The sequence below is a fragment of the Oreochromis niloticus genome, linkage group LG16 (assembly GCF_001858045.2).
Source record: "Oreochromis niloticus isolate F11D_XX linkage group LG16, O_niloticus_UMD_NMBU, whole genome shotgun sequence".
Classification (NCBI taxonomy): Eukaryota; Metazoa; Chordata; class Actinopteri; order Cichliformes; family Cichlidae; genus Oreochromis; species Oreochromis niloticus.
In genome coordinates, this window is record NC_031987.2 from 17,557,037 (window position 1) to 17,569,731 (window position 12,695).

The 12,695-nt window shown below is 39.4% G+C and overlaps 1 protein-coding gene across 4 annotated transcripts in view; it reads left to right on the top strand.

The window, feature by feature from the left end:
* uggt2 (UDP-glucose glycoprotein glucosyltransferase 2) overlaps window positions 1-12,603 on the top strand; it is a 42,528-nt gene extending 29,925 nt beyond the window's left edge. Inside the window, exons 32-42 of one of the 4 annotated variants that reach the window (XR_001224598.3) lie at window positions 134-216; window positions 540-563; window positions 6,506-6,610; window positions 6,723-6,807; window positions 6,898-7,080; window positions 7,207-7,367; window positions 8,288-8,402; window positions 8,488-8,604; window positions 9,196-9,361; window positions 9,494-9,777; window positions 10,527-12,603. Coding sequence is in view for 3 of the 4 variants with exons in the window: in XM_013272664.3 (XP_013128118.1) it covers window positions 134-216; window positions 540-563; window positions 6,506-6,610; window positions 6,723-6,807; window positions 6,898-7,080; window positions 7,207-7,367; window positions 8,288-8,402; window positions 8,488-8,604; window positions 9,196-9,361; window positions 9,494-9,519 (1,065 nt within the window). In the remaining variant the exon portion in view is untranslated. Of the gene's footprint in view, window positions 1-133; window positions 217-539; window positions 564-6,505; window positions 6,611-6,722; window positions 6,808-6,897; window positions 7,081-7,206; window positions 7,368-8,287; window positions 8,403-8,487; window positions 8,605-9,195; window positions 9,362-9,493 lie in introns of all 4 variants that reach the window. The other 3 variants (XM_013272664.3, XM_013272665.3, XM_013272666.3) reach the window with 3 other exon arrangements.
* The last annotated feature ends 92 nt before the right edge of the window (window positions 12,604-12,695 follow it).

The following is a 12,695-nucleotide window of genomic DNA, read 5'->3' on the forward strand; positions in this document are numbered from 1 at the left end:
GAGAGGTGGAAGTTTTCTAAGATGTGCCTAGGATTGACTGATTACAAATTAATGGTGTCAAAACAATTTTACATAAACCATGCTAAAATATTTTCCAGTATTGTTTTATTTTCTGTGTATTTTATATTTATAGGTGCAGAAAAAGGCAGACAAGATTGGTGAAGATCTTTTAAGTGAAGCTAGTGAAAGCAAAGGCATATGGGAGTCCATAACAAGGTGCGTAATCTCCTCTTCAAATGCAGCTTATATTTGGTTGGCTTTAGGTTTAAAGCCCTTCTCCAGCTGACAGGCAGTAACAGCTGTGAGCTCATTGATGGATTGATAGATGTGCTGATGCGCCTTCCGTTTGTCAATTATACATTGCGGTTTCAGGAGATCTTACTCCTCCCCTGGATCCAGACTGCAATATTATGCTGTAAGATCTAGTCTTGCAAAAAATATGTGCTTCTGTAGGTATGTGTGTGCATTTGTGTGTTTTCCCCCCAAATCCTTCCTAACTGTGTGATCCTGTCTCCTCACTTAATGCTTGCTGTGTGAAGTGTTTGGAGCACATTTGAGAAAAGGTAGGCAGTTTTGCTGCAAACCATTTAACACCTAATACCTCTCGTCATACTCATTAGCATGCAGTGTTTATTGGTCGCTTTTAGTGCTACTCTCATAAGTATTGTAATGAATGAGAATCAGCTGTGATTTCTAGGATTTCTGCAAGTTATGAGGTAGTTTGTAGCCTGTATTCATGTGTAAGGTCAATTTTTTTCACTTGCATATATCTGCACACACACAGCATTAAGATGTAATGTTCAGAATCAGAAATAATAGTCATAAACAGTGCTACTGGATTTATCACAAATCCTGTTTTGCTGACATAAGTAACATAAAGTAGGAGTGTTAAGCTTGATTTTTTTTCCCTTGTTCTGGGAATATGTACTGTTACCTGTCTGCTGGAACAGAGCAGAAGAACAGTACCCATTGTATCATGACTAAGAAGAGCACCAGATCTGGAATCACACTCTGAAATCATCCATGATGAAATGTGCAAGCTCCATGTACAGATGCGTACAAGCCCTTGGCCGAGTAACTTCATGTTGTAGTGCTTTCATATTTCATGTTGGATGGTATTTCACAATGTTTAGCCTACGTCAGCCTCTGATTGAAGCACTGGAGAAGATGGTATATGGGGACTGAAGTTCAGCTGGTGCACTTTGAGCAGGTGGTTAAACCCTGACAGAATTTGGCAGAAAGAAACAGCTTGTCTGATGTCATCGTTTGTGATCTTTTGTTATTGAGTTTTTTTGCTCTGGCATCAGACTAAATGAGACTCATTAATGATTTATTTTGTGATGACATTATACCTGCTGCTATACTTAAAAAAATAGAGTGAATTAATGAGTGGAGAAGCTCTCCTACTGAAAGACGATAGGAGTTTGGGGAAGTTTTTTCAGCTTTGTTGCTTAAGTGGACTTCTTCGCCACAGTGCTGGATCTGTTATGCCTGGAACCTCACATTCAGTAGTGTGCTGTATTTGCTATTGGATTGTATAGTGCTTATCGGGTCTAGATATTATTTGTGGGCCCTATGTCCTGGGGTGTTTTTGTATTATCAAGTGTAGCTAAATGTTGCCATTAAAAAGTACTTGCAGTCAGAGGTATAACTGAAGTACCAATGAATGATCAAGCATGTCCTTGATGTGCTGGCAGAGGTGCTTGGAGTAGGATCACTGCTACTAAATAATAAAACAAATTGAACTGGATGGATTCTTAAGACCATTTCTAACTTAGTTGCATTTATTATCCCATGATAGGCTTATACTTAAATAATGACAATACCCGTAGCATTAAAATGTTACATAAAATGCTTAATAAGATGGTTTCTAGGGGGAAAAATCCCCCTTAAGTGGCTGTAATGTATATATCTAAAATTAAAATTCAGTTGCATTTGTAGACGAGTGCTTTCTTTCCTCCTTTCAAAACTAGGACAGACAAGTCTCAAGTCTGTTAGAAGCCTGTTGTCCATAAAAGAGGATATCTCTTCTCATTAACATCCTGCTGTTATGTGACAGCTGTGTGCAGGCAGGAAAAGGACCCAAAGTGTAGACTACGGAGACAGACGTGAACTCAAAAGTGTAACAAAACTAGGAATACAAAATACACTTACGCAGACAGAACACACAGCTAGATAAGGGTAGATCACGACAATGACAAACTGAAACACAGGGCTTAAATACATAGAGGGAGCAATCAGGGAATGGGCAACAGGAGGGAAACACAGCTGGGGCAAATCAGGCCTAACGAAACAGGGGAAGCAAAACCAGACACATTAACATAAGACACGCACCTCCAAAGTAAAACAGGAAACATAACACAGACTGAACTACACACACAGACTCTGACTGAACACAGGGAGACAGCAACTAGAGAACACAGAGACATAAACCATAAGACAGAACTCTAACAAAGAAACCAAAGACTAGAAATGATAAATAATATAATGAACTCAAAGCCTCTGGGTCAACGACCCAGGCATCCTAACACCTGCAGAGCAAAGAGTAGAAAAAACAACTGTCTGAAACTGAGGATTAAGAGCCAGCGTGAAGCCTCAAGTTTTGGCTCACATGAATTACTTGTACACATACTGAAGTGGTCATTTAACACTTTTAAACATGAGTCCCTTACTATTTGGATAGTAACACTATTTTTTTTTTTGTAATCTTGCCTCATACATCACTATTATAAAATAAAGATGTGACTGAAGTGCAGTTCTTCCATGTTAATTCAAGAGGTATGGGGAAAAATCTTGCATTAACTGTTTAAAAATGAAAGCTTTTTTATGCATAGTACTTCATTTTGGAGGGCAATTGACTGAGGAGCAGTTAAACTGTCAAGTGAGGCCATTTATCACAATATTCAAAACTTAAGCAAATTTAACATCCAGAGTTGATTCAAAGTGTTGAGCTTGTATTTATTAGCTGTTCAGTCGAACTTTTGATAGAAAGTCCAGAGAGAAAAATATCTTCAGAACATCTAATCAAATCAAGTAGTAGAATCAAGTGACACCTTCATGAATGCAAATACAGAGGCCTGACGATAAGGTTGTAAACCACTGGCTAAAGAGCAGGAAGGCCAGATGAAGGATACAGAACAGTATGGCGAAGGAGCAAAGCAGCATGCCAAACACCAGATACTACATTATCTGTCAAACATTGTGGAGGCAATGCTTCGGCACAGGTATGTGTGGCTGCCAGTGGAATAGTGTTTATGCATGATGATAGAATTCTAAAGTGTACAGACTCTACTCTATGTTTGGCTTCAGCAAATTGATGCAAAACTTATCACTCAGTGCCTTATAGTATAAATTGGTAATGACTGTTATCACCACAAAAGCAACCCAAGAATTTCTTAAGGCAAAGAAAAATGGGATATTCTTTAATGGCCAGATCAGTCACCTGTCTCAGCCCAGTGGAACAGCTTTTCAGTTACTGAAGTCAGAAAGACCCACAAACAAGAAGCAGCTGAGGGCAGCTATTTAATAGCACAGATATTACAAAGTTAGAATCCGAAGATTTCATCAAAGACGTTGTAGTTTGTGATTTTACCAAAAGATAGTCAATTTAATGGCAACAGTGACCTTAAAGCTTTACCTCATTTGTATCCTTAAAGTAGTTCAAGAGATTCATTGTAAAAAGCTGAAGACGATGTATCTCCCAAAGAAATAGTGAGATGCATTCATGTCAGCAAGCATCACAAATGGCCCCCCCCCCCTCACATTCTTGCGTATTCTCTTTGTTTCTTTTGGAGTTTCTCATTTAGCTGCCTCTGCCCTTTGTCTCTAGCATGGAAAAAATTAAGTAATTGTTTCTACCCAACCTGAGGAACTTAGCAGTGTTCGTTATGCTGCTCTTAGAAATACCAAGCATCTGGGCCACATGGGGTGTGAGAGAGAGCAGCGCAGATGTTACCTGAGGGAGATGTTCGGGTTATAGGTGAAGGGTGCTGTAAAAAGCACATTTGTGTCATTGTTCTTCTAAACTGAATCCAGATAGCCGGAATAGAAAGTGTTTTCCATGTATTTATTTACTGAACTCTTTGTTAGTGGGTTTCTTATATTGCTCTATATATATACTGAGATTGAGTAAGGCAAATGTATTGATTCTCCATAATGGAGAAACTGAATGTTATTTTTAACCTGTCATGGTGTGTTGCGTGTGTATATAGGTGTATTAGTCGTTACAATGGGGGCAATGAATGACTCGGTAAATGTCGAAAGACCCTGTTCAATCTAAATAGGCAGAGGGCAAACAGACGTAGTGCTTTGTCCAGTTGGTGTTGTCCACAGCTCAGGATTTATACAGAGCTCTGTGGACCCTTCCAGAGATCCAGATTATCTTGGGTGAGTCAGCCAAACAGGTTCTCACCTGACCCTCCAAAGCTGCTTATCTTGGGAACCCTGTTGTTGTGCTGGAGGCCCTTCATAATGGCTGGCTTAGTCATGGCAGGCAGTCGGCTTCCCCAGATCCCACCGATGTGTGGTGACTACCCAGAAGCCAACTGTTCAACTATCAAGAGTCATACTTTATCTTGAAGAGGAGTGCAGGCACATTATTTTCAGAACTACAGATTTTAAATAAATAAATAAATGAAGGGCCATCACTGAGTTTGTGTTTGGGTATATCTTTCTTATCGGTTAGATGTGCCTGAAAGAGTTGGTTTTAGAGGACATGCAGGGACAAACTGTATTCTCCCTCCCCTCCCTTCACACCTCCCTCTCACTCACTGGTGTCTTCCTGAAGCCTGGGGGCTGAGGTTGTGGTTGTGATTGAGTGTGGGAGAGACACTCCTTCCCTCATCAGCAGTCTATTACAGACAAGGACACAGTTTGACTGCAGACTCATCTACCCTCCAGCACAAGTCCTGATTTCTGTCCGCTAAATGTGCCTTGCATCATGAACCACTGCTCTTTAGTAGCGGTTAGGGTATGTTGATGCATTCCCAAGTGCGGAGAGTGTCCTTACTTTGGATTTTTCCTGCATTTGTGCCCTTATCTCAGCATATAAATATTTTAGCTCATCGATTTCTATCTGTTCATTTACATTTAAGTTAATTAAAAGCTAACATTTGTCTAAAAGGTAATGTGCTGACTTGCTTGGCATTATCTTCATATGTGTGTTCCACATTACTCTACAAAATCACTCTGATCTTCTGTCTTCACATTTGAAAAGCTACTAGTCTTTTTCTCTAAAACACTGTTCATTTATTTTTTAATTAATTAAATTATATAACCTTTATTTATACAGGTAGTCTCAGTTTCTCATTTACAAGAGAGACTTGTGTCCAACAAACAATATAGATTTTTTTCATCTGCTATGCAGTTAATATAGTACTCGTTCCCTTACTAGGCTGATTCATGTCAATTTCCATTTTTTTTTAAATTTATTGAAGTCATTTAAATCATTCAGTTGTAATCATGGTATTCCTTCAGGGCCATTCTTCCTGTGTACCCTCATCCAGCGACACCAGGGTACTATGGCAACAGCCATGTGGATAATTCTTTAAAAAGGGGTCTGATAAAATTGCACCTGAACCATCCCAGTTTTAATTATGAAATGAATCTGTATAAAGAAACAACATAAAGGTTTAAATAAACTGTGAGGATCATAATTTCAATCAAATCTGGAAGCAATGGAAACGTGTTTACAAAATAATAATTAAAAAAGCTACTATAGATAAGTCTGCATGTTATTTTGGAAGTCTCTCCTCAGGAAAAGCTGCCACAGACTTTCTACATTATTACATGAAAAAGACTGTTGCTTTTAAAGGGGATAATGGACACTGATGTGATTGGCTTGATTTTTAACCAAGCCCTAACACAATTAACTATAATGTATGATAATTCGTTTTTTCATTATAACCCATTTTCTTTTGAAGTGGCACAAACGCCACACTGTGTCAAAATTGCACCAGTGAATAGTAATAGTGCACTTACACTTTACAGCTTGAATCATAAAAATGGTGCCAGAAGTATTTGTGTCATCCCTGCCAAAGTCGTCAATCCTATGACACGATGCTCTCATTTAAAGCAGGTCATCTATGCATAGATCTTAAGTGATTTGTTTTTCAAATGAATCATTCACTTTGTATCGTGGACTCTGTTAATGTTGTGGGGATGGAAACATGGAGAGCTGACTAAATGTTTGCTGGGTCTGTTCTAACACTTTATTTCAGCCCTCTTGTTGGGAGCCAGCAGGAGCTGAAAATCATATCAAATGTGTTGATTTCCACAGCATTTCCATCCCCATTATTATCATTTTATTTGAATAAATCATCTCGGCGTGTTGCATCGTGTTGCATGGTTTTTTGAAAGTGTTTTCTGATGGCTGTTACAGCTGCTGTTACCTCTGGCACTACAAAAGCATGGCGGCTGTTGGCTTAGTTTTGATTTATTGTCACTCTATGAAAAACACGCATCCATCCGAACACAACTGACTCATGTATTATGGTCTCATTTACAGCATCACAGGTGGTGGCTCAAAGAAGGATGATGGAGAGAAGAAAAAAGACGACGTTCTGAACATTTTTTCGGTGGCCTCGGGCCATCTGTATGAGCGTTTTCTGAGGTGGGTCAGTTTTACTTTCCAAACACGCACTTCCTTTTCAAGCGCTACGCATTGTGTTCCTCTTATCCCTGATCCTCAAACTTAACCTTTTCCCATTCTGTCTCCATTTCAGAATAATGATGCTGTCTGTGCTTCGGCATACACAAACACCTGTCAAATTCTGGTTTCTCAAGAATTACCTATCTCCTTCTTTCAAAGTAAATCTTTGCTACATCACATAAATATTTCGCTAGGCAAACCCTGCTTTTGTATTTCATTAATTTAACCTCTGGACTTCATTTTTGCAGGAGACCATCTCTCACATGGCAGAGTCGTACGGCTTTCAGTATGAGTTAGTGCAGTACAAGTGGCCCCGTTGGCTCCACCAGCAGACTGAGAAGCAGAGGATTATCTGGGGATATAAGATCCTCTTCCTGGATGTTCTATTCCCTTTAGCTGTGGACAAGATCATCTTTGTGGATGCCGACCAGGTAAAGATCAAACTGAAATGACGTAGAAAACCGCTATATTGGAGTGTGCAACTGAAAGCGAGACTTTTTGAAGTGTCATCTGTCCTTTGGCTGCTTACCAAAGTCTGTCCTCGCTGTGTCTTGCAGATAGTTCGGGCTGATTTGAAAGAGTTGAGGGATTTAGACTTGGAGGGTGCTCCTTATGGCTACACACCATTTTGTGATAGCCGCAGAGAGATGGAAGGGTATCGTTTCTGGAAAACTGGATATTGGGCGTCACATCTGGGACACAGGAAATACCACATCAGGTAAACTTCTACTAATCATTTGATCTCTGTTTTATATGTTGCTGGGAAGATCAGCAACTGCCCTGAATGTTTGCCGCTTGCGAATGTCCCTCACTGTAAAATGATGGACTTTAAATTGTTTGATAATGGTTTTATAACCCTTCCCAGATTGATGGACAGCAACAATTGCTTCTCTAAGATCACTGATGATGTCTTTTCCTCCACTGCATTGTGTTAATTCCTATGCCACACTGTTTCCACAATTGGCTTAGTGTTTTTGCTAAATAAATAATGCCATGGTATAATATGGTGTCATACATTAAACCTTAGAACTGAACATTTAACTTATAGTCAGAAGCCGTTTACATAGGTGGGCTTAGAGTTAAGTGCTTTATTTTTGTATACAGTCATGGCACATATAATATCATAAATCACTGTCATGAATACAATGTTCTGCTACTTGCTAGGCTTGTGGTATTGAATTCTCCTTCTGTCAGTGTGATGGCTAATCAGACAGCGAGGCAGCCAGTGGATGAACAGAGAGCAGAACGTTTCACTTCACCACCGACTGATAGTGTCGGAACAAGAAAAGTCAGAAAACCACAGCGACTTGATTGGATATCAGCGTGGTGCTAAGCTCCAAAGAGCAGGACAAAAGCAGCAAAGATGAGAGATGATCAGTGAGACCAGGAAAAACATAAGGCATTGAATATCCTCTGGGAGACTTAAATCTAATAAGTGTTAAGTGAAACTACATATTCTGCACCTCTAGGTTTATTAATATAGTGTGTCAGGTACAATAATGTGAATGCGGCTGGGGTATTTATCTTCATTTACTTTTTTTTTTTTTTAAATTCCGGTGGGATTTCCCCTTTCAGGAAATGGATTTCTAACACCTGCTTTCCATGTCTCCTCACTCTCTCCGCTCATATTTCTTCCAGCGCCTTATATGTAGTCGATTTGAAGAAGTTCCGTAAAATTGCAGCCGGGGACAGATTGCGAGGCCAGTACCAAGCCTTGAGCCAAGACCCAAACAGTCTGTCTAACCTGGACCAGGTATATAACTCAGGCATAGTGCTGTTGGATTATGTGTTGTAGAGTTTGCTCTTTCAAGACTTAATTCTCTTTCTGATATTTGTAGGACCTTCCTAACAACATGATTCACCAGGTAGCCATCAAGTCTCTTCCTCAGGAGTGGCTGTGGTGTGAGACATGGTGTGATGATACCTCTAAAACCACTGCTAAGACTATAGACCTGGTGAGTCTCACAGCAATTAGATTTGACTGCGTAATACTAAATAATAATGTGGGAGGATAAGCAGGATACACGGTCTTTGCTGAAAAATTCAGCTTCAAATGAAATTGTTCCTTTTATTGAGATTGTAAAATCCACAAGTGTCTTTTATTTTCTTTAAGTTCTTTTTGTGTTAATTGAAAAATATCTCTGTGCTACATTATATGCCTTATTATCTGCTTTATTTGTTGTGATAGCGTGCTGCAGCTGCTACAGCTCTAAAATGCAAGAGCATCCTCACTGCCACAATTGTCCATGAGGCATTGGTATTTAGGAAGCAGCCGAGGAGCAATCCTGCAGCGTCCTAAACTAATTTAGAGAATTACTGCACAGGCTCCAGTAGACTGGAATAGGAAGTATTGTTTCATTGTAGTATAGGTCACCACTTGGTAATTCAGACACAAGACATAGCCTAATGTCCTTTTAACCGAATTGGAAATCAAATTAGGTTTAAATGCCTGTCACAGACAGCGCTAAGAATGACGATCTGACTCGTTGGGAGAGAGCATCACTGGCGGCATGACTGATGTGTTTGTATCTGCTTTTCTCGATCAGTGCAATAACCCAATGACTAAGGAACCCAAGCTAGTGGCTGCAGCGAGGATTGTGCCCGAGTGGGTTGAATATGACAGGGAGATCAAAGAGCTGCTGAGACGGGTCCAGGAACAGGAAGACACAACAACACAAAAACAGATTCCTGCTGGCTCACAACATAAAAAAGGTTACTAATGATATATTTATAGGGCTACAAAGTCTTTCTGTTCTTCTGCATGGTTATTCTTACCCCTTCTCTTACCACTGTGATCATTCTCAGCATTTCTTTCCAACTTTCTCCCCTCCACCCTCTGCACAGCAGACAACCACCGTGATGAACTTTAGTGTCTGCCAGCACCACGCTGAAGAGGAAGGAGGCAGGCACCTTTTGCACACAGGCCACCTGTGAAGCTTGAAGACAGACAGTTCCATCTAAACATAGCCATGGAGTGTTACATCCCCAGCTGGAGGAGGATGTGATATTTTCAGATGCCATACCTGCTTCTGCGCTCGGTACATCTTAGAGAATCAACACGTGGTGTAATTGTTAACTGCCAGCCGTGAACTCGTGGTGTGCTGAGCACTACAGACACATCTTGTTAAGTAAGTGGTTCCTGAAAAATGAAGCTAAAACGGAGAGTAAAAGCTTGAGGCCAGTAAGGGGCTTTATTAGGTATGTGTTGAAGGACAAACAGTGGGCATTTATTGCACTGATAATGTGAGCAAAGAATTCAGTTAGCAAAGGCACATTTCTATGAATCTAATTTAACCTTTCTTTGAAAATTTTAAAAGCTACTTTTACATCTTCTTAATTTATAATTATGAAAACATTATGACTGAATTGCCTAATGAAAGTTTTTAAAATTTGCTTTTCAAGATGTTACATAAAAAACAAGTGTGTTAATTTTCTTTGAATCTACACAACTGAAATGTAAAGCTCCCCTCGGCAGACATCTGCAGCAGTCCCCTCTCCTATTTTTGCCACCCAATGATGCACAGCATGTTCTGAAGGAAGAATTATCCTTCATTATATTATATTACTTTTATTACCTGGCCCAAAAAGACCTGTAATTGGCCATAGTCTTTTGTCCCTGCCTAGATTTTCCAGTCCAGTTCCCTCTCAGACCACGGAAATGACAACACACTGAAAGGTTTTTCTGGATACCAGAAAAGTTACCTGCCCAGGCTTTAAGTTACAAATTTTATCTTGGTCAGCTGCTAGTCCAAAGACAGGGGGTGTATCTTCAGCTATTGGCATTATTTTTACATTATTTTGGGGGGATAAAATACATTTTTTAACCATAGCAAACATCGAATATCAATATACAAACTATGCTGCTCTTGTATTTCAGAGACTGCGACATGGATCATAGGTGGGTGAAGGTGTAGTCTTTGTCCCAAGCACATGTAGCTCTGTCATCAGTTCTGTCCCCTCAGGTATAGCCGTGCATTCACCTCTGTAGTGCAAACCATTGTTTTTTTCTTTTCTATGATTTAAGGTAACGTGTAATGTCAAAAAAAGAAACTCTAAAAAGTTGTTTAAAATCACTAATTGTTCTTTTGATGTTTTCTCTCAACTCCAAAAATTCTTTTTTAACCATGTGATGAAAAAGTATTCCCTTGTTAGATGGTAAAAAGTATTAACGTGTTTCTTAAGTTATATCTCAGTGTTTGAGTTAAAGCCCACATTCAACCTGGAGAGGTGAAGAAAAACATTTAGCTTAAAAATAAATGTAAAAGCAGAGCAGTACAACTGCTGCCATCTTTGTGTCCCGTGCACACGCTGTGAGACAACCGAGAGCCAGGTGGGTAAAGAAAGAGTGACTTTGGTTCAGCAGCCAGGAGGGGTGTACTGTGAAGCAAGTTTAACATCGCGAGGCTTTTTCTTAGCATTAGCTCACCATAAAAGCTAAAGCCTGAATCAGATATAATTAGAGCGTGATGACAGTGGTTGTAAATGTTATTTGTTAGCCCAGGCCTTTTTATTTAGGCTTCAGGCCAACTCACTTCAGCCAAGATCGGGGTGTTCTCCAAAGGCAGGGGTTGGCTGCTTTTTACTTCTACTGCAAACGTTCTTCTCTACATTCTCAAGCTTGAGCTACACATTAATTTGCAAATAAATCAATAAATTATCTTTTATTGAATAAATTAAGGTAGGCTGCATTAAATAAAGTAATTACAGTAATCTTTAGCTCCAGCTGCACCATTAAACTGATGTAAACATTAATCAGTTAGGAGGTATATAATTCTGAAAAGGGCCATCCTGCATAATCAGTATGCAGTTTATTTCAGGTATATATTGTTGTAGTCATGTTCTTTCTTGATTTTGAAAGCAGAGCACTGCTACTCTTCAGTAAAGGTAAATAAATACTTCCTCAGCCAGTATAATACACACATACATTTTTAATATTGGCACAAAAGTCTGGAAACCTTTTTATATACCAGTTGTAAAAGATGTATTTATTTCTGTTTGATTTTTCTGATTTATATACATATATATATATATATATATACTCAAGTACCCACTGAAGTAACTACATGGCTACCACCACTGTGGAATGAAGGAGGTGATTATCATTTTGACTTTTTTTGTTAAAACCTACATTACTTTTATTGATTGAGCTTTCACTGTGATAAATAGTCAACCAATAATCAAATAACTGCAATATCAACAGTATAAAACTGACTTGGCAGCAAATCAGATCGTAAAAGCATATTTATGCTTTTTGTGCATCATCAGTTGACTGTATGTGGATTGTGCCAGTTTACTGCTACTGTATTAATGTGCATCACTGTGGGTTTATATAACACAGTGTTCCCACAGCGGAGCGTCTATGTCGTTCTTTAAAAACCTGTGAAAACATGGCACTCTTTACAGCAGCCCGTCATTCAGCACTGTCAAAACTGTGAGCCTAACCTCAGGAGCAGGTTAGGAGTGCATTGTAAGTAAAGAGAGCCACCTTTGTGACATTGAAATGTCCGTCTTTAGTGTCATCATTCTTCTAGCCCATTCATCTTGCTTTGTGGTACATCCCTCAGGCGAGACTTTAATATTACGGATGAAAAACTCCTCATTTGCACACTTAAGGTCACGGTTTATGGATGGTAGGGGATTTTAAGTTATTACAATATGTTTACATGCTATGCGTCTTCAACTTCACTGTACTTCTACAGGTTTTCTTTGTGTTTTTTGTTTCAATTCCTGAATGAACCAGTTTTGTCTCAGGAATCAACTGTCCCAAGATCAGTGTTGCTGCTGGACTGAAGCAAATGGTTGATTTTTCTGTCTTAAAAGTGAACATTAAAGGAAAAAAAATGGGCGCAGGAAGGCTGCTCTCAGGGCACCCATCTTTCACTGTGCTGTGTCAAACTGAACTGTTTATATTACTGTTTGGTGGATCAAGAATAAACCTTTGCTACGAAACGTCATTGCAGAAATTGTTTGCGAGTTGTGCTCACCACTGAGGTCAGTGGATGATTCATGGTCCAAAAGATGTATGCGAGATTTTCTTGGTCTGCAA